At 36.3% G+C, this 22197-nt stretch overlaps 1 protein-coding gene across 2 annotated transcripts in view; it reads left to right on the top strand.

Moving 5' to 3' along the window:
• fhit (fragile histidine triad diadenosine triphosphatase) overlaps nucleotides 1-8712 on the top strand; it is a 336035-nt gene extending 327323 nt beyond the window's left edge. Inside the window, exons 7-8 of one of the 2 annotated variants that reach the window (XM_079597960.1) lie at nucleotides 7884-7994; nucleotides 8585-8712. In XM_079597960.1, coding sequence (XP_079454086.1) covers nucleotides 7884-7985 — 102 coding nt within the window. In that variant the 3' untranslated portion in view covers nucleotides 7986-7994; nucleotides 8585-8712. Of the gene's footprint in view, nucleotides 1-7883; nucleotides 7995-8582 lie in introns of both variants that reach the window. The other variant, XM_079597961.1, reaches the window with a different exon arrangement.
• The last annotated feature ends 13485 nt before the right edge of the window (nucleotides 8713-22197 follow it).

Raw genomic sequence — 22197 nt, 5'->3', positions numbered from 1 at the left:
GGATTGTCTCTTTTCTATATGATTGATTGATTGATTGATTGATTGATTGATTGATTGATTGATTGATTGATTGATTGATTGATTGATTGATTGATTGATTGATTGATTGATTGATTGATTGATTGATTGTCGATCGGTTTAGAATGTCAGCATTATTTTAATTTTAACTAAGCACCCTCATTACAAGTTTATTACATAATGAAAATAAAATACAAATGATTATTTATTATATTGATGCAATGATACAACTTTGAAAAATAAAATTAACTTGACCACATATCTGAAATTTTACAATGAATGAATGAATAGATAGATAGATAGATAGATAGATACATACTTACATACATACATATTTTTCTGACATTTGCATGCATGCATACATAATACATGCATGCATACATAAAATATTTTTGTATAGTGGTAATTTGGATTTATTACTCTTAATTAAAAATACACTGTACAAAATGAAAGCATCTGCATGCTTTGTGGCACTATTTGGGGGAAACATTTCTTAATTGTCATAAAATTAATGTCATAATTTTTTTTTTTTAAATCTCAGTGATCATGATTTTCATAGTTTTTTTTTTTTATGTTGGACTGAAATATGACCTGCAAATGATTTTTGACATTCACCCTACTACATTTCTTTGTTCATTTTCTTGTCTCGGCATAATGTGTTGATAACTTCCCGACTTGCCAAAAATCCCTCAAATGTGCTCAGATAAGCACATTTCGTGTAATCAATTATTCAATTTCCCTCTCTTCCTGAACAGAGAACAAAAGATTGTCCTCTGAATTTCTTTTTGTTCTGTTGTAATTATGCGATGACCTTCTGTGTCACGTTCATAAGCCGCTGAATGCGACTCAAGGTCCCGATGTCAAGAGGCAGCCAGATAGTCAAGATGTACCCCCTTTATTGCTACGCTGTGTTAAATGTCAAGAAGAGGCCGCAAAACCCATTATGTTCCCCATTCTGCATTAATGTGTGTCTTTTAATGAGCACATAAATTCATACATTAGCATGAGCCTAAGGGAAAGCCTCAACGTTTCCCATATGCTTCCTTACACTAGGTGGCGAACTTCATGTTTTCGTACAAAGGCCCCTCCTGCTCCTTAAGTGTAGTTGGATGTGGTCGTGGGGATTCGTCCCCCCGGCTGGAAGCTTTGTTGAGGAGCTTCGCATATGCCTTTAGGGTAAATGGGAAAGAGGTTGTTTAGACATCTATACAGCTGTTGGTGTGAAGCCATGCGGATCTAGCTCGTCCCCGCCGAGAGGAAACCGCTATATTCACAAGGGCTCAAGAACATGCTGGGTCTGCTGAAGGGCCTCACAGATTTGCCATATGGAGCCGCTTATGGAAAAACAATGTATGCTGGAGGTCTTAAAGAAACAGATGTGCAGCATGTCTATAGAAGACGACAACAACAATATAAAAGGCACTTTATTTGTGGTATTTTTTTATTTTTTTTTACATAATAATGAATATAATCATATTTTATATTATAATTTTATATAATTCATATAACAAAACTTGCAGCATATAATACAATACAAAGTGATATGTCTTTTCTAATCCTTTTCATTCTTTGAATCTGTGATCAAAAGGTTTTTGAAAATTGGCTATCTAAGATGAAAGGCATTTCTTATTTGCATGTTCTAGTCGGCCATTTACCACAGTACTTTCACTAAAAATCTTAATATGAATGGCTTTAAAGGTGAAATATGGAATGTTTTCCATGTAAAATAAAAAAGTATAATGCCATAAATCATGTCACATATTGAGAGTTGTGCTATTACATTTTAAGCGATTGGATTTCCATCTGGCGAACAATAATAAGAGTGACCCACAGATACTTGCACTGAAGGCCAGATCTAGGGAGCAGATGGCATAGAGACTTTTTTTTTTTTAAGTTACTTGGGCCAGTAACTAGGAAGGCCTTCGTAAATACCCAGAAAACCCATCAGAACACATTAGCAACTGCATAGAAACACCCTGGCAACCATCTACAGCACCTCAAAGTCTTGAGTGAATGTAAACATTTTTGCATCTGTGTTTGGTGCCATAAGCAGTGGCACTTTTAGGGGGGTATTTTTAGGCGAAGCTGTTATGGTGCAATTTCTTATTCGAGCATCCCCAGGCAGTCGGTTCGACTCCAGCTCTGATTTCTAAGTATCTCCACCACGGAGCCCCCCGCTTCAAGCTGCATGCCCGGTGAACATTCCTCTTTTGCTAGTCTGATGTAGTGGTGCATGTCATCGAACATTTGAGTGGATGCCTCCAGTGATGGCGGAGTTACAGAGCTGTGTCAGAAAGTAGAGGATCCAGACAGCGGACCATCCACAGTGCTCATGTGACAGATTAAGATGGCAATCCTGGAATTTGCTGCCTTTTCAATGTCTGTCTCCCTGTGGAGATTGGACATGATAGAATAATTTTGTTCCGTGTTTCTGGATTTCAGCTGAGGGCCATTATGCCATATTTCAAGACCCCATGAAACGGCTCAAGATGAAGCTGGAGCAGTACAAATCATATCGTTTTGCACCGATTAGTGTAATTAATTAAATCGTAATGCTTTACAATAAGATTAAATTAGTTTTACATTAGTTAATGCATTAGATACTACATCATTTATACAATATTTATTAATCTAGGTTAATGTTAATGTATTATTATACTTTAGTTTATTGTTAATAATTAATACTACATTGACTCTGAAACCCTCCACCTCCCCAGCTCCACCTGTCTAGATCTGCTACAGCAGCCTGTTCTCACCCAAATGCGTCTCTATAGCACGCAGTGTTTATCGTGCAATTTATACGCGAAAATGAGTTTTTACGTGGATATGATACGAAGTTTTGCGCGTGCATATGATGCGCACTTAATTTCGTGATATACACACGCACCCCACACCACTAATCCTACCCAAGCGTATAATACACACGCACCACACACCACTAATCCTACCCAAGCGTATAATACACACGCACCCCACACCACTAATCCTACCCAAGCGTATAATACACACGCACCCTACCCCACCCTAAACCCAACCATGTGCTATCCATGCGTATACTATGCACGTAAAAACTCATTTTCGCGTATATATTACACGATAAACACACTGCGTGCTATATAGACGCATTTGGTGAGATCGGGTTGGCTACAGGATTTACATGTCTATTCATGGATTAGCAGCAGCATATCTTACATGCTCATAGCAGCATATGTGTATCTAATAGCAGACACAAGTCTAATCAGAATCAAGCATTTCAGAGAGACATGTAAAAAGTATAATTAACATATAACCGAGCTAATTAATATTAGATTGTAAATTATTTAATTTAATTTGTCAGCCTGGCTATGCTGCTGTTTAGTTGGTTGACCAAAACCTCTCTGAAATTAGCATACTACATGTACTGTATATGCATATGTAAATGAGTTATATTCTAAGCCAGTGGTTTAAAATGTTGCAAAGTAACTCCATTTGCGAAATAACTGCACTTCTAACCAGATCCTTACATGTGTTACATGATCTACTCTGAGTTTCCTGCTCACAACAGCAGCTGTGCTCTTTTCCAGGAACTTCCCTCCCCTCTGTTCTCTGCTCTCGGCAAAAATGTGATACTGACGAGCATCTACTCTTGAAGTGTCGCTCCGAATCACTCAGATCTGAGGAAAGGTTTTCCATTTAGTTTTACAAGCTCTGAAAACAAATAGGAAACTTGCATTCCCCCCCATCCAAAACACTTCTCCGCCCCAAAGTTCATCTTATGGACGGATTGAGATAACCTCAAGGGGAACCGCGGGGCGCTATGATGCCGTCTGATAGAATGAAGGGGAAAAAACAGCTTCTTAGCTCGCACTGTTTGTCTTTAAGATAGAGTACAAATGCAGACAAGCAGAGAGCATCCAGATGATAACTAACTCTGACACACTCAGCTGCAACACAGTTTTGTTTGTCTTTTCAAACAAGGCCTATGGCAGCTTAACCATATATTACAATGATGTTTTTTTTTTTTTCAGATAACCGTGAGAATTGTAAAGAAAAAACAAAAAAAAAAACAATGCAGCTTTTATTTCAAATGGCATCTAGTTTGAATGTTTTATTGCTGGATAGATTCTTTGTAAATGTGATTTTTGTTTTATACCAACATGCTGCAACCTTTAACAGTCAGTGATGACATATAGTGTGACTATGTTAACTAAGTTAACTACTTATTTCTGTAGTGCTGTCACACCAAATATATGTATGAATCCAACAAGCCTTTTGTCTAAATCGCTTTTCACTGACATTTTCCATATGCATTTCCTTTAAAGCTGAGTTTTAATGTGCGTGTATATATATATATACACATATATATACACACACACACACACACATATATATATATATATATATATATATATATATATATATATATACAAGAAAAAGATGTACTAAAATTGGAAAAGTTTTTTCGTTTGCATTTTTCACGTAAAAACGATAATGTTGTTAAAATGATCTCTGGTCACACGGATCCACACTAATGACTAAAAACTATGTTCCACATGCCAGCCCAGTAGTTGGCGATGCCACTTTTTGAAGAGACACCACGTGCCTATACATGTGATAGCACATTATGTCACCTTATTTTTTTTTTTTTACAAATGTGCATTTTTGTTGTTTACTCAGAGACAATTGTATTAATTTCACAAACATGTACTTTGAATCCCGTTTTCAAAAGTTTCGTTTTTAGGCCCCCGAAACACAGATGTCGTGTAAATGATCGTCCAAAAAGCATTAAAAGTTTTCCGTTTTTAGTTGAAAATGGTGTCGTGTGAACAGACCCTTTAAAAGTCTGTAATCCATAACCAGAAATTCACAGGGAGAATCTCAGGAGAACATGCATGTCATGCATACCCTTAATAATTATGATAACCATCAACCAACAGGAACAGGGAGTGCTCATACAGAGAACTATACTAGACACAGGTGGGATTAATCATTAAATGTATTTACTTTGTAAAAACCTTTAACACTAATATGACAGCGAAAGTAAATCATTTTGAACCTGGCTTTATACAATGTCCAGATTCCTGTTCACGAAATGTAGTTCACGAGTGCATTTTTTATTTAGAAAACTTTTTTTTTTCTAAAAGTGCTGTGATTAACGGATGTCTGGTCATTTCTGTTACAGTAGTTAAACATTTTATTCTATTCACCTGTGCCATTTAATTCAATGTAGCTACTATATACATTGTATTATATTATAATCTATATATATTTATACGCCTCTCTAGAATACATCAATGTACTAATCATTTATTTTGTGATAATAACCGGCTGTCTGTACATTATCCCTTACATATTATTTATTTAGAATACATGCCAACATTTGAAACCTTGTTATTCTTCCACCTTCCAGTTTATGCAATATTAAATGACTGAAAGAGAGAGAGAAAATGAAAAAAAAATGATAGAAAGCACTCCAAAGCTTTTATGAAGAGCTCAAAGCTAAAAGGACCGTTACCTCTTCACATCACTTCATTATCGTGGGCTTGAGGGCTTTTGTATTTTAAGACTATGGCCTGGTTTCACAGACAGGGCTTAGATTAAGCCAGGATTAGTCCTTAGGTCAATTAAGACATTTAAGTGGCTTTCATAAACGTGCCTTAGAAAAAAGCATGACTGGTGGGAATCTTGAGACAAAACAATACACGGGTTTCTGTGCAACGTCATCACGTAGATGCGCGCGCATCTAAGAGGCAGAAAGCAACAGTCTTTACGGCTATATCTAGCAGAAGCAGAGATGACGCGGAGCTGTTGTGCTGTAAACTAACCTAAATGCATAGGATATGTCATGTTTTTATGATTCGCAAACTTAGTTGGACAATTTCATACTAGTCAACTAACTAACTTTTTACATAATGTTATATTAATATGCAAATGAAACACAAGCAAACAGATTCAACTCTGAAATTGCAGTTTATTATTGAGTCAACAAGAATTTACAAACAATGCGAAATCTACGTTAATTACAAAGTTCTTTTACAGAACTCGGCATAACATATAGCGGTCTTGCCTCTTGGATGCGCGCGCATCCGGTATTGTTTGTATACAAGAAACCTATGTATGGAACTGACATATTTTTAGATATGCCAGTGCAAAGATGTGTTCAGTTAAAACAGCTCAAACATGCATTGTCTGACTTGTGTATGAAACCGGGGGTATTAGTCTTCAATAAAGTGAGTTGAGTTTAGGTCAGCAGCTGTGGATTAAAATGTATTTGGTTTGGACTGAAATGGTATGAGCTGTAGTCGTTTAAGCTGTTTGTACTTTCTATACTGTAAAACCAATTTAAATTCAAGCATGCTCTGTGATTCAAACTTTTCAAACTGTTATCTAGTCACTCAGATCAATCTTCAATATTTTGATGTATTTGGTGTCATTTTGTGGATTTAAGACATTGTCTTGTTAATGACGTTTCTCACTTTTTTAAGTAAAAAAAAAAAAAGAATACTGGACTTGCTAAAACAACAATTTTACAAACATTTATTTAACTTGCCTACATTTTTTTTTATATGCAATTTTTTTGTTTACATATATTAATTTAGCTTATGTAAGTATTTGATATAGAAGCTTTATTGTATAAAGTTCATATATATTTTATACAAAATGCAATATAAATGTACGCGTACAACCCGATCTCACAGCAATTCGTACGAATTTTACGAGGTGGCTAATTCGTACCAATTCATACGACCTCACTCGTACGAATTTGTAAGTTTTTTGGTATATCGTAGATATTTTACGAGTTGCCAAAATCGTATGAATTCATACGAATGACCTACCCCTGACCCCGCCCCTAAACCTACCTATCACGTGGGTTTAGACAAATCGTACAAATTCGTACGAGTGAGGTCGTGAGATAGCGTTGGTCAATACATGTGTTCTGAATCTGAACTGCATGTCTTTAACAAAAATGTGATTTTCTAAGCTTTTTGCTCAAAATATATATATTTCTTAATGAAACTTACCCACATTAAAGTTTTGATAATAAAAAAAGAATGCATGTAGCTAGAATAAAACGTTGTTGTTTTTTTTAAAGCAGAGGGTCTGCTCTTTCTTTTGATATATTGCATGTTCAGATATTCATATGATAAAATATTTGTAACCCTTTACAATAAGGTTCATTAGTTAACTACCTTAGTTAACATGCATTAAGAATGAACAATACTTCTTCAGCATTTATTAATCTTAGTTAATATTAATTTCAGCATTTACTAATACATTATTCAAATCAAAGGTTGTATTTGTTAGCATTAGTTAATGCACTGTGAACTAACATGAACAAACAATGAACAGGTGTATTTTTAACTAACATTTACAAATAGTAATAAATACTGTAACAAATATTGTGCATTGTTAGTTAATAGATGAACTAATGTTAACTAATGAACCTTATTGTAAAGTGTTACCAGCATTTTCTGGGAGCCATTAAAAACTTTTGAAAGTTATCAAAAATGCTGGTGGTGGCTGGCAACTTTTTAAAAAAAATGCTGGCAGGGAAAAGAGTTAATAAATGTACAAACTGAAGAGAGACAATACAAATTATAGTATTTCAGTATGCAAATAGTATGATGCCATATGACTTTTATAGAAGAAGAATTTATAGAAGAAAAAAAGGCTAAAATTATCTACAAAACACAATTTCAATGGAGATGTTATTATGTTAAACAGTTAGGGCTGCATTGCAGAATGTTAAATACTTGAGGTCAGAAACACTAACCTGAATGTTTGAGGAATATGAATGGTGCTGCCTGACAAGTACTTTAATAGCTATGGGGCATTGACATTTGGGGTTCTCTAGGAAGTGCTAATGATTGGTTTTATATTTCCAGCTCCAAAAACATGACCGGGAAAGTGAGGATGTTCCTTCCAAATGGAGATCAGAAGAGGAGATGGCCAGAGAGGCGACAGAACTACGCAGCCTCTTCAACTAGCTTTTTTAGGTAATGATTTATGAAGAGGTCGACCAAAATTGGATTTTGTAATTACTATTACCTAAGGTGGGAGGGGAAAAAAGACAATGTCTGGTTCTAGGTGTCTGCAGTTGGTTGTGCAACCAAATATCCCAATTATAATATAATAAAATAAAATATAAGATTCAGTGCGTAACGTCAGAATTTGACAGTGAACAAGCCCTCGATACACAAGGGGCAGACTTCTTTTTATTCTTTTTATATTCACCAGATGGATTTTTAAAAATAATTATTCACCAGATGTCAGATGAAGTTGGATATGCGATGTATATGGTGGTCTCATGTGGCATGCTTCCATATACTCATCTTTTCCTTGGCATGTGTTCAGTTCAATTTAGGACACTTGATTGTCTCATCAAAATAGCATGATATGCATTAAAGTCAGGATTAAATTAAAATGTATTGTGACGACACATTTAGACTCTAAAAACCTCACATCAACATTTGCTTTTGTCTAAAAATCTAATAAAATGTACTACCCCCTATATGTCATATTCTCTGTAACAAATCTCTCTAAGTTAAATATCTTTCATCACTTTGTTTTTGTTTGTTTTTTACAGCCATGGGACAAGCTGATGGAGAATTTCAACAATTTGATATTTGTTGTTATCTTTCCAGCACTGGAAAGCTGGAAGACTAAAGGGTCACAAACCCTTTATTCAAATTAAAATTTAAGTTCATTTTCTGAACCGTGTGTAATTTTTTTTTTTAAATATGCCTGAAAGCAATTTTGGTTAAAGTGTTCACTTATTTGTCACACATTTCTGCACAAAATAATGAACCTACTGTCATGATTTTTTTTTTTTTTTTGGTTTGTGTCAAAAAGTCCATTCATTATCAGCCATTATAAGTCTCTTTCTGTAAACGGGCTGAAATAAGATTTTACACAAAGGTCAAGCTGGAATAGTACACTGTGTACCATTCTATTAAGTCAATTTAAACCAGTTTGGTGCTTGTAAGGATAATGGTTTGGTAAACTAAAAGCATTGAACTTGAATGAGTTCCGTTCTTTTACAGATGTCTGTACAGCTCAATGAACAATAGAGGTTAGACACAGATTTAGGCCTTGATGCCTGAATTGCAGAAACTTGTTTTAATAAAATCTCTTCATGCACATATTGAAAAATGACACCGCAAGCTATAGTAGCCTTAATAGAGAATCTAGAATAATCGAATAAAATAAACAGAGATGTTGCGTTTGCGACAAATAAGCCTTTATTGTCAGAGTGTGGCGTTAGTTACCTTACCCGCAGTCCCAGTGCTGGAAAGTATTATGAGTTTTATCATTTTATCAATGTGGAAATAAAATGGTCTTGACTGGCCCCTTACTCATCTGGAAAAAGGAAATACAATTCTGACAGGGTAATGTGTACCAGCCCGTAGCCCTTTCAGAGTAATCAAGTTGTAAAAAGGCCCATGAATTTTAAACAATATCATTATCCACAAGGGATTCCTTTAAGAAACAAGTATAACAGTTTGAACGGAGAAGGAATCTATCACAACTTGCAAAACAGAAATAAAAATTCACCTAGCTTAACTCCCAAAAGGACAGCACACATTACCCATGTAGTTTGTTGTCGTTATTTCAGCCCCATTTCCTTCTGAAAATGTAGGTTAAACTGGTCACAACTGGTTTAAGTTGGTCTCTCAGCCTGGTCAAGTTGATATTTAGTTGGTTGGCCAGCTGGTCTCCTGGCCTGAACTGTTGACAAGTCCCCAATCCCTTCAAAATCAAACCACGCCAAAATGACCAGATGACCAGCTAAAACCTGTGCCTCTGAAACGTCCCGAAATGTCTTCAAATGTACAGGAAACAAAGTTGTGGCAAACTATAAAGGTGTGTAAAAGACTAAGATTGAGCTAGCTAACCTAGCTAATAGGCTATATGAATTTTGGAAAATATAAAACATAACGTTATGTCCTTGGATTACTAATAGCCATTAAAAGGGCAGCATGGACTTCAAATCAAAATTCCAATCTAGATTGCATATAGTAGCTTTCAATAGGGTTTTTGTTAACCCATTTGTCTTTTTAATTGAGTTAGTAGATCTAAAAGTCCACGCTAAAAGTCCAAGTTTCATGCAACTGATTATGTCAGAATGTTATGACATTGTGAATCATGCAGAACCAGATTTCACTCCTGAATATCAACAAGTTTGTTGATCCTGGAACAAACTTTCAGGTTTTTTTGGTTTCAATCAACCATCACATTTGAGGGACAAGTTTACAGTTGATGTCAAGTTTTGTCTTATTTGGCTCAGTGTTATTTACATATAATTTCCCTCTGATTTTAGGGATAACTTATGGGTAGGGTTATGTGTAGGGATATGGTTATGATACAATTTTTAAACAGGAATGTTTTTCCAGGATCAGCAAAATAGGCTGACCCAGCAACGCGTCTAACTCTGCAAAATCAGTATGTACGTGAATTTTGTACCTCTTTAGAGTTTATGGATGGTGTATTGTTGTCATACACAACAATTACATACTGACCATTTTCCAACATTATTTGTTATGATGCTTTTAGTCGATTGTGTTCTCAGAAAATATCTGAAAATATACAGCAATTTTATTTTACTTGTGGTTCAGGTTCAAATTCAGTTGCTTTATAGTGCCATTGATAATCAAAGGATGGAAGAATGTTACAGGAAGAATTTCAGCTCAAGTTCTCAGACATGAAAGAGTCCTACAGGAGACTGCTCTGTGATCCTTTTTACAAGGTTTTGCAGGCCTTCGCCCACAGTCCCACACATAATGAGATATTTATCAAACAACGTTTTCTTCACCAGTTTCCTCCAAAATTGATCCCTGTTGAATCCCCTTCCCATCATCTCAATCGTCCAGCCTCTGAAAGTGTGAAAGAGGGACCGGGCTTGACATGGACTGAGGTTGGGTATGAAGCAAAAAGAAGGCATGGAGCAGAAGGCTTTTTTGGAGCTGTCCTCTAGTGCTTAGCACACCTTGCTAACCGCTAAGCTTGTGTGAGAGATGCTGGTTTGATTTCAGTCTGTGTCAGCGTATTATTTCAAGTCACTTTTCTTCTATACTTTCAATAAAGTGGTAAAAGATTAAAAAACAAACCAAAAAAGCAGGACATTTACCAAGGATTTTAGCATTACTAATGCTAACTCTAGCGAGTTAGCTGCAAATGCATATATAATAGCCGAAAGAGGTCTAGGTGGTCAACCAAATGTGTTTTGTAACATGGTCAACAAAGTCAACCAGCTATGCATAAAATAGCTGGTTGCGTCAACCAATCTAAGATGGTATGTTTGGTTTATTTGGTTTAAACAGGCTAGCCAAGCTAGTTTTTAGCTGGTCAGCAAGGAGGTCTAAACTGACCAGCTAACAAGTGTCCAAAACCCACTTAACCAGCTATCTAAGACTAGCAAAACACATTAGGATATATTTTTTCTTTCCTTTAGTAGTCGAATTCTAACCTTGATCTTAGACCCACCAACTAGTAATACAGTGATTCAACCACCCAGAACATATTCAGCCAGTTGGAACAGTGTCTGAAAATGAAGTTCTAGCGTAAGTTCTGCCGGGAAGACTCAATTGTTACGTAACTTATTACCTTCTCATCTATACAATCATATCCTAATACTTTTGGTATAAAAGGTTGGTACTTACACACGTCTGAGTTTGCAGATGCTGTCGCTCCATTCACCTCCACCCTCCCCACCACCTCCAAGATGGGACCTTCCCTTCATCCTCCCCAACATCACCAAGACGGGTCCTTCCCTCCATCCTCCACATAACACCAAGATGTCTTTCTCCTCCATCCACCCCACCACCACCAGATGACCCCTTCCTTTACTTCGCAGGGGATCGGCAGCGCCCCTGCCTTCGTCTTCAGGCAGGATATGCAGAGTCCGAACCCTAGGATTGCAAGCTACGGATGGGGCCTACGCCGAAGAACTTGATTGCTTGCTGAGCTCTTAATAAATGTTAATGGCTTCAGTATTTATTCTCCCGAGTCTTTCTGGTAGAACTTGTTCTTAGAGCAATATATCTGTGAAATATGTATTAAAAAATACGGTTACACTTTATTTCGATAGTCCACGTTAGACATTCTACTAACTATAAGTAACTTTTCAACTACATCTCAACTAACTCTCATTAGAGTATTAGTAGAGTGAATAAGTTGACTTGTATTTGCCAAGTTACTTATAGTCAGTAGAATGTCTGTTGGGGTACCAACAAAATAAAATGTTAGCAAATATTAAGCTGATAGTCTACTAATACTCTAATGACATTTAGTTGACATGTAGTTGTAAAGTTACTTATAGTTAATAGAATGTCTAAAGTGGACTATTGAAATAAAGTGTTACCAAAAATATATATCTACTCTGTTCATTGAGGTGTTCTGTACAACTTTCTATAATTAGCTGTAAGTAATTGCAGCTAATTAGCTTAGTTTAGCTTGGCAATTTGGTTATCTGAGAAAAAAAAAAGACTAAGCTAAAATGCGTTTTGAAAATTAGGTGTTTATTTTACATGTTAAATATAATGAGTCAAAAGACCCAAACAAGTGCACAATATTAAAAGACACAGTTTATTGCACAATTAAACCCTGTTTTTATTCAACACGCACAATGCACTCATGAAATAACCAAGTTAGCTGTTACTGTGTTATGCCTTTAATGAATAAAAGGCCAAGGATATGGCCTCTTTTTGAAATGGAAGGGGGTTAAATTTTGCATGACTATCACCTGTGATATATCAGCATCACCTAAGGTTCATTTGTGCAATGCTGCATTGAGATAATAAAGCTCATTTTGTGTGTGGTGCAGGAATATATTACCAACATCATTTGCTGCTAATGGACTCTCAGCAGAGCCACTCGCTGGTTTAGGTAAATGGATGGTGTGTGTCGTTATTTGTGCTTTGGGAGGAGTGGAGAGGATCAGGGGGTGATGTTCCCTCCTCTGCGCCCCCTGTTTTAATCATTAGCGTCGTCATTTTGCAGATGGGAATGTAATGGGTTGGAGGTGGCGGGGTAGAGGAACACACACCCATTAATGCCCTTTTCGAACAAGTGGTCGTCTTAGCAAGCTAGTTAAAGTGCTTCATACCATCAGAGCGATAATAAAGAAGGTCTAAGGGCAGAGATATGCTGTCATTCCACAATGGGAAAATTGTCTGGAAAGCACAGGTTGCTGAACGATCCTTAGTTTTCTTTTTGTCATCATTTAATTTGTTCTTTTTTCTTTGTCAGACATAAGAAGGGACACCTGGAATGTCTCTTGTATTAACGTGGACTCTTAGAGGTTTTATAGATTCTTTACTTGACTTTGGTGCTAGGGTATATCATGTATGTAATAATTAACTAGCATGCTAGTATTACTGTCTGTGATTTAGTGTGTTGTGTGGGAAAGAGTGTATTCACACATTTTGATTACCAAATTTTGACTAGCACGTCCACTACCAGCTTGTAGTTTGTTTTTGTTTTTTGAAAGAAAGATAGAAATGAATAAATTTTATTCAGCAAGGTCACATTAAATTTAACAAAAGTGACAGTAAACATAATTATAATGTTACAAAAGATTTGTATTAAAAAATACTTTCTATTCATCAAAGAATGCAAAAACACAATAATAATAAGAATTGTTGATTGATAATTGAACATTGATAATGATAAGTAATTTTTCACCCTATTAGAATGATTTCTAAAGTATTCTTAATGGTTCCTCACAATTCAGGTGTCCTTGTTACAGTGTAATTATACATTTAAGTTCTGAATATAATTTAACCACATGTACTTACAGGGTTATGTTGTGAAATATTATAACAATTTAATCATATTTGTGTGTTTTTATACAGTATCACACGGTAGCCGTGCAATATCGTTATATCAGGAATACAGGCCGAGTCTGTAAATCAATAAGAAACAACAATGGATCATTCGTCCGCCACGGATTCAAATCTCAGAATGAAAGTTTAACAGTTGAGCCCAAGCCTCCGTTAATATTTCTAAAATGTCACAAACGAAGGAACGTTGAGTCGCCACATTGAAGCTTATTGTATTATGTAGTAGAGTGTTATGAGAGAGAGATCGGCTAAGAGAGTGCATTACCTGCATCTGATATTCTTCAGATCAATCTTATATTCATAATCACAAAATCATTTTAAATTTCCGGGAAGCGAAATTTGTCTTTGTCCTTTTCCTTTTAATAGTTAAGTGGATTTCCTATGACAGTTCTAGTCAATTAATTTGTACGTTTTTTTTAATTATTATTATTGTTTACAACCTTGTTTCAGTCTTTTTCAATATAAAAGTCTTTGCCACTGGCTCACTCATAAAGACAGTCTTTGTTGCCGTCTAATGGTGTAATTGTGTCAATTTTACTGAAGTCGAAATCACTAACGGACCCTTTCTCAATACCAAATTTACGGCATCATATTTATTCAAAACTAATATTTAAACAAACAATATTAGCCATTGCAAAAGTATAAGAAGTTTGTACAATGGAAAATAAACAAGCAAACATTTCAGTCAAAAGTACAAAAGCAAGCACTAGTTATAGTACAGGATTTCAGTTAAATAGAAATATAAAGTTATGAACCTTAGTCAAATCGATTTGCTCTGGAACAAGTAATAGATTAATAAGACCAAAGATTGCCTGTTTGATATAACCCAAAATGAATTACTGGCCGAGATGACTCTGTTCTCGATGGGTACACGAGTGCTGAACGGCCGCTTACGGCCTGGAGCTTAATCTCCCAAAACATCGAAACAAATTGTCAAATATGTGCTATGTTTATTTATAAGTCCCATATTTGAGGTGTTAGAGACATTTTTTAAGTAATCTTAACTAACATGTATTTTTCTTGCAAGATTAACTATGCTTTTGGAAACTAAATGTCTAAAGTGTGTCTAAAATGTCTGAATATAACAAAAAGGGGAAATAAAACACAGATGTCTAAACTTATAAACTCTATGACTTTGAGTAACAAAGTGAAGCAATCAAGAAATCCAGATTTGCTTTCACTGAGTAACAGAAGGGTTTGCTGAATTATTCACGAAGAACGACAACTGTATCATTCTAAGTGCATATTATTTAATGTTGGCCAATATTATATCTATATATTCACATGTATTTAATCAGCAGTATCAAATTACTTAGAAAATTGGGTAGCACTTTAAATTTGTTTCCATCCATACAAGTTAATGGAGTCCAATGTTTGTTTTTGTTTTTTACCCCAATGACCTTCAAAATGAGCTTCAAGAAGATGTGAGGTGGAGCTTTCCCTCCTTCTTTTCACTTGTTTTTGTTGTTGTTTTTCTCCTATAAGAATCCCGTGCACCTGAATGTTTCGTTCATTACACTGTAGAGTGCACTTTATGGCGCTTTCCCTGACTCTTACATAAACATATCTCTGTGCTAAAAGAGAATGTTCCTACTTGAAGTGCCATTTCACATGATTGCACATAATATACAATTACACTCCTGGTATATTTTGGATGTGAATGCATTGGATAACTATCGAGCTTACTCTTTCTCTCTCCCTTTGTGTTTATTCTGAACAATAAAAGTTGCAATTTGCAGGCGTCTTGATGATTACGAATTACACTCTCCTGAGAAGCATGGTGCGGTTTGTTGATATCTATAATCTTAGACTGGTTTAAAAGAATATATCTGAATCCAATTAAAAGCACATTATGCTTACGGAGGTGGGGTGGGCCCAGAGAGGGTTTAGCATGGGCTTAGCTTGTGGCTAATGAAATGAAATGATTATACAAGGCGTCTCAGAGAAGCCCAGAGCATATAAACCTCCCTGGGTGGAGGCGCCCGTGAGAGATGATGTCAGTAACATGTCAACCTTTACGCCCGTGGGTTATACGCTAGGTTAGCATTGCTGAAATATGCAGGGAAAAGCTGTTCGTTTTAAAGTAGACCAGGTTCAGACTCCCGCTCAGCAGAGAGAACTGGGGAAAACAGCTAATGCACATTCATGATGAAGACAAACACATGTGCAGTCGACTGGCATTTATTCCCTGTAGCAACTGAAAAATAATTAGCGTGTCATTAGCGTCTTTTTCTCCTCGTTCAGAATACAGTGCAATAGGAGAATGAACACTAGCAGAGTGATTTGCCTCTTTTTGCTCAAGATTATGAAATTAATTTATAGTGATAGATGAAGATATGTTTCAGGAACAAACTGCGGACTAGAAGTAAATGATCTGAAGAAGTTTCTTCCCCTCACGCGCATTGATTCAAGACAATAAAATGTCAAAACCAGGTGAGGTCTGATTAAACATTTAGAGGTAGATATTTAAAATGGTAATGTTTGTTAAGGTTGGTTCACTAAGAAACTCAATTCTGTCAATTATTACTTTTATGTTTACAATGTTTTTAGTAACAACTCTTAAAACAAACTTCTAACAATGTCCAACAGTGTATGTAATCAAAAGTGAATTATTTCATTCTGAAAGTCCACAAAAGTGTCAGTTTTTAATGAAAATCACCTATATCTTTGTCTTGCTATAAAGCTAATATCATAGCTGAATACACATACACATTTTCCCTCTTGCAGAATTTGAATAAATAAACAAAAAATACAGCTTGGTTTAAAAATGGCACACAGTAATATTCTTCACAAATTATATTCACCTTTTATTTACAATATTTTCCTTCACACATCACATTTAATATCTCTTCTCAAGCTTTTCTGATAATGTTGTCTCCTTAGTAACAAAAAAAAAACACATTTGAAAAAGAAGAAGAAAAATAAATAAAAACTTTTTGAAGCAGAATTGTTGGTTGTGGTAAAGGAACACACACACACACACACACACACACACACAGTTTAGATCATTAATTTTTAACCTGTAATAATTTATATAATTATCAAGGGATTTCATAGTTTAATATTATAGGTCTGAGGCAAATGTCAAACAGTAAAATCTCTATAGAAATTATATTTGAAAAATAGAAATAGGATATAGTGCATGATGCATAACTTCTCCTTTTTTGTTTGATTGAGTAAAGTAAGTCATACAGGTTCAAAACAACATGAGTAAATATGACACAATTTCCATTGTTGGGCGGACTATTCCTTTAATAGAGACCAGTTATAGTTTAAAAACAAGTCTGTGGTAAATTATGCCGCATATTAATTATTTTTAATTATTTTTTTTAATTCATAGCTGAATTATGAATATTCAGATTAATGTTCAATCAACAATCAAGATTGTAAAATAAGAAGTTTGTTCCCCACACAATCCTGATGTTGATCATGGATGTTTTTTTTAAAAGCAAATAAATAAAATAAAATAAATATATTAATAAAAATGATCTATCATCCATCCATCCATCCATCCATCCATCCATACATCCATCCATACATCTGTTCATCCTGTCCTGGAAGTACCCACATGCCTGTCCAATAAGACTCACCAACCGATATCACTCATGATCTTTCTCCCTCCTTCTTTTTAGTCTATATCTGTGTCAATCTATCTATCTCACTGTCATTCTTCCTCGGTTGTGTGACATTTCCTTGCCCATGGCTGCCTGAGGGGCATTTCAATGCTACTTTGATCTCTGCATTGACTTCCTCTGGTGCAAATGGGAGGAAAAAGGAGAAGAAGAGAAAAAAAACCATAGTATCACTTATGGATGTGCTGTAATGCACAAAGTCTCACAAACACTGTAAATGTGCCTCCTCAGCAGCATGTGGTGTTCATTGTGCGAGGAAGTGCACTGCTTCTCCTACAGGCAGCTTTAGCAGCCGCATGTCTTCAGCCGCTGTATTTTTCCGTGTGCTTCAAAATGTATTTTACATCAAATAATGCGACATTAAATATTTAACATTTTCAGCTTGCATATTCAAAGACAATGCTTTACTTACGTTCTTAGTACATTTATGTGGTGTTATTGTGTACGATTCATCACTGAACAAAACAAAATGTTAATCAAAATGTAATGACTTTCTCCACCTCTGAAATTACTTTTCTGTTGATGTATTCAAGGCCACGTGGGCAGAAAAAAAATAATAATATTAAATCTGCCTCAGTCAATTTTTCTTCACTTAAAAGTTGTGCACATGCAGAGATGAATATTACTTATGCCAAAATGAAGTACACTCAAAAGAGATAATGGCTCCAGTCAGAAGTCATTTTTTGTTCGCTTTTTTTTTTAAGTCAACCGTCACCAACATTGTTTGATTATGCAAATTTTTTCAAAATATCATATTTTATGTTCTAGAGAAGAACATCTCTTTGGAATGGCATGAGAGTGAGTAAATGATGACAGAATTTCTTTCTTTTTTTTTCTTCTTTTTTTTTTTTGAGTGGGTAAACTATGCTAAATTGCGTCTCCGTTTTTCCCCTCATATCAAATAAAGTATTAACACTCTCCACAACATATATGAGTTCACACCTCTCACACTCAGACCTTCTACCGCATGTGTTAGTTTGAAAATGAGTAAAGGTCACTTGTGAAATAAGCTTCGCCTGTTTTCGAGCAGTAGACCAGGAGAGAAAAAATTGAGGGATTACTCAATCAGGGTGTGACTGGACTAAAGCGCGAGGAAGCCCGGGGCCTCAATGAAGTGGACAAGGCAGTCTAAAAATTGATTCCGCCGGTCGAGCACTGCAGAGCAGGACTCCTCCGCTGTAATTCCCCGCATGCATTCATTCATTTCAGCGGTGGCTGGGATGCGGAGTACGTCAGATGCTTCTCTGCATGAAGTATGAACTGGAGTTCTCGCCGCGGGCCTCGGAGATCTCCTGCACCGCGGTGCCACGAGGACTCGGGCAGTGGAATACACTTACAGTGAAATATCATCTGTGATTTGCCTCGGGAGGCTCTGGAGAAGTGTGTACGCAGACAGCGGGTAATTTCGTGCTTCTATGTATCCGAAGCATGTGGAGACTGAGAATGTGGTCCGGACCTGGCTTATACCACTGATTCATTTATCACTCGAGAGCCTTTGGGTTTCTGCACAGATGGCTGCGCGTTTCCGGTTTGTTCCACTTCGAGCGGCTCTCCATGTGGCTCCTTAAGAGGACTTTGTGAAAATACGTGAGATTTGGCTGGAGGACAGTGTCAAACTCATTTATTTTCCATAAATAGGTGGCGGACACGCGCGCAGGCTGGTTTATATCTGCCCCACCTGGCGCAGTCGACTCTGTCGCCGCTGAACCTTAAGCACATTTTTCATTAGTCGGCTTCGGCCGGCCAGCAATTGTGCGCTGAAGGGATAAATTCAGAATCTTTCAAAAACGTGAAAACTAAAGCAGGTCAGGGGAGAGTTCCAGCCATACATCAAAGAGATTTATCCATCAGTAATGTGTATGGTTCTGGAATATTTTCTTGTGTAGTCCAGAGACTGGCCTCTCTAATGCCAAACCACCATCATAATGGAACTGCAATTGACTGCAAAGTCAGTCTATAGACGACTGATGTGTAATGTATTTATTTATTGATTTGTTTTTGCTTTGGGTAGTCATTTACTTATCCAATGCGTTATAATAAAAATGCAGTTAGTCTACGTATTGAAAAAATGCTCAATACATGTAGTTTAAAAGAGGTTAGAGGACTCTGCGGGGTTAATTTCTCTGCATTGCTTATGTCATGTATTGATAAACGGAACAAGCTTTGCGAAGTGCAATTTTTGGGCCTTCAATAGAAATGAAAGGGAGGCATACATCATAGGAGTTCATGCTGATATATGTTTATATCATGTTCTGTTTGTATGCGATGTGGCAGAGATTCATTCATGCATTCAGCATGATCAATAATAAATACAGTGAATCTCTATTGATTTGTGTTGTCACACATGGACTATTAAATGTCCATAAGTGAGTGAGTGTGCATCATTCATTAATTTGTTTGTTCGTTCATTCATTCATTCATTCGTTCATTCATTCATTCATTCATTCATTCATTCATTCATTCATTCATTCATTCATTCATTCATTCATTCATTCATTCATTCATTCATTCATTCATTCATTCATCTTTTCATCCTCACTTGAAAATACAATTTGATCCACACATCTGAGAGCAGTAAATAAATATACTTGTTTTACTTTTTAAATTTCTATTTTTCACATTACAAATGAAATCATCATATACAAATTTGAGTTTGTCCCAATCCTAACCTTAACCCTATAGTAAGTACATGTAGTTAATTATTATTACACAATACTTAAAGGAACACGCCACCGTTTTTTGAAATAGTGGTTATTCACCATCTGCCCAACATTTAAATAGGTGGGCAAACGCATTTTTTTCTCAGTGCATACATTGTCTTAGTCTGGCAGCGCCGCCGCTAGTTTAGCTTAGCATAATGAATGGAATCCTTTGTTGCCGGATAGCATGTCCTGAGTAAAAGTGAAAAAAAACGGAAAAAAAAACAAATGGCCTGTGTATTCACAACAAGTACAAATAGCAATGCAGATTAAGACTAGGTGATTTCCTAGGCAGATATTGACTTGGGAATATATTGGGGTGAAGCACAGGCGAAGCTCTGCTATTTGGGCGCAGAGATATCCCGCAACACCTGAACCAATCACCACGCGTGATATTTTTTAAACGGTGGCGTGTTCCTTTAAATCCATAATTACACTGTAACACTGACACCTTAAAATAAAGTGTAACCAAAAGTAATTTAAGCATTTATTTGGTATGCTCCATTTTATTTTTATGCACTTGAGCTGCATGCACACAAATTTGAGAATTTAAGAAGGATGTGAGAAAGTTTCAAAAACCACCTTGTACTTCAGTGGAGTCTGTAAATCCGACTGCACAAAGGAGTTCACAGTGTCAATGTCAAAAAATATATATTTATTCAATTAGTGTCCTAGGAATACTGTGACATAATTTATTATTATTCCACATCCTGGAATTTGCATTCATCACACTTGTTGTGATTCGGAATTCAGAATAGCATTGTATACAGGCAAAAGAAAGAAAGAAAGAAAAAACCATTGGAGGAAAGCACTCAAATGAAAACACTAACATTCACATCTCCCTGAGGGCGCCTTTGCAATAAAAGGAGAGGGCTGATTTTCATTCAGATAGAAAGCTAGTGGGGAGCGTTTGCTGCTTTGCGCCTGTGTGATGTGGGACGCGGGCTGATCTTCAGATGGTGGTCGGGATTCTGAGCCATTTCCTTCTTTAGTTTGAGACAACACCATGCATTGCATTATTGTGTTATTCTCTTGTTTGCGCCTCCGCGGCTGATTTGGTTTGAAATGAAAGATTGAAAGGGGATTTTCAGATATAGCTTACACACGCCCTACAGCAAAACTACTTCCGACTTTCCCGTTGAATATATGTGCTGAGCATAACGCATTCAGACCTGTTGAATCTGGGATGGGGTTTTGGCCAAATGTCTATGTTTACCAAATATCACACTTGGGTCTGCAAAGGATCATTTCCTAATGGGACATTGCTACAGCGGCTGGTCAAAACAGCAAGATGTGATGCAAACGTCTTGAACCAAATTTCAAACTCAGCATATAAACAATAAGATTTGCACTTTAATAATTCTCCGCGAGAAAGTGACTTATGGATTTGACCTGCCTTATAGATTTCATGCCTAAATCCAGATTTGCTTTCACTAGAGGTGTGAAGTCAGGAGTGATTCTCCAGCAGGAAAAGGTCAAGGACAACAGGCAGGGCATTGGCGGGCTGTAATCTGTTTCACGAGAGAGGCGGCTATACGCACCCACAAATCTCAGTGATTTGCAGCAACAATGTGACCTTTAGTCATTCATCTTCAATAAGAATTGGCAATTTAAGGAAACATGAGCAACAGCAAATGGTGACCATGTGACTATTGAGCAGTTTAATTTTACGCAAATTAGTGTGGCTACCGATGGGAGACATTGGAAGTCAAATGATTTGATGGCTTATACAGTTAGATACTGCTAGGTATACAGAATTTTTTTTTAAGTTTTAGTTTAGTTTTACGAGGGTAGATGTATTTTTACCACAAGACGTCTGTAATAATAATGGCCAATTATTTATTGCACCGATTGTGTGGCTCGATTGAAATCGCATTGTGAATCGCAAATTGCAACATGTGAGAAGTGCCAGTACGCAAGATAAAGTGAGGATATGCTACATATTAAAATATTTTAAAAAATGCCAGTACTGCGTACTTCGAGCACTGGGTACAACACCTTCATCACGGACCCCCCAGCTAAAATAGC

The sequence above is a fragment of the Phoxinus phoxinus genome (assembly GCF_949152265.1).
Source record: "Phoxinus phoxinus genome assembly, chromosome: 22".
Lineage (NCBI taxonomy): Eukaryota > Metazoa > Chordata > Actinopteri > Cypriniformes > Leuciscidae > Phoxinus > Phoxinus phoxinus.
This window is presented reverse-complemented; position numbering and strand designations above follow the sequence as displayed.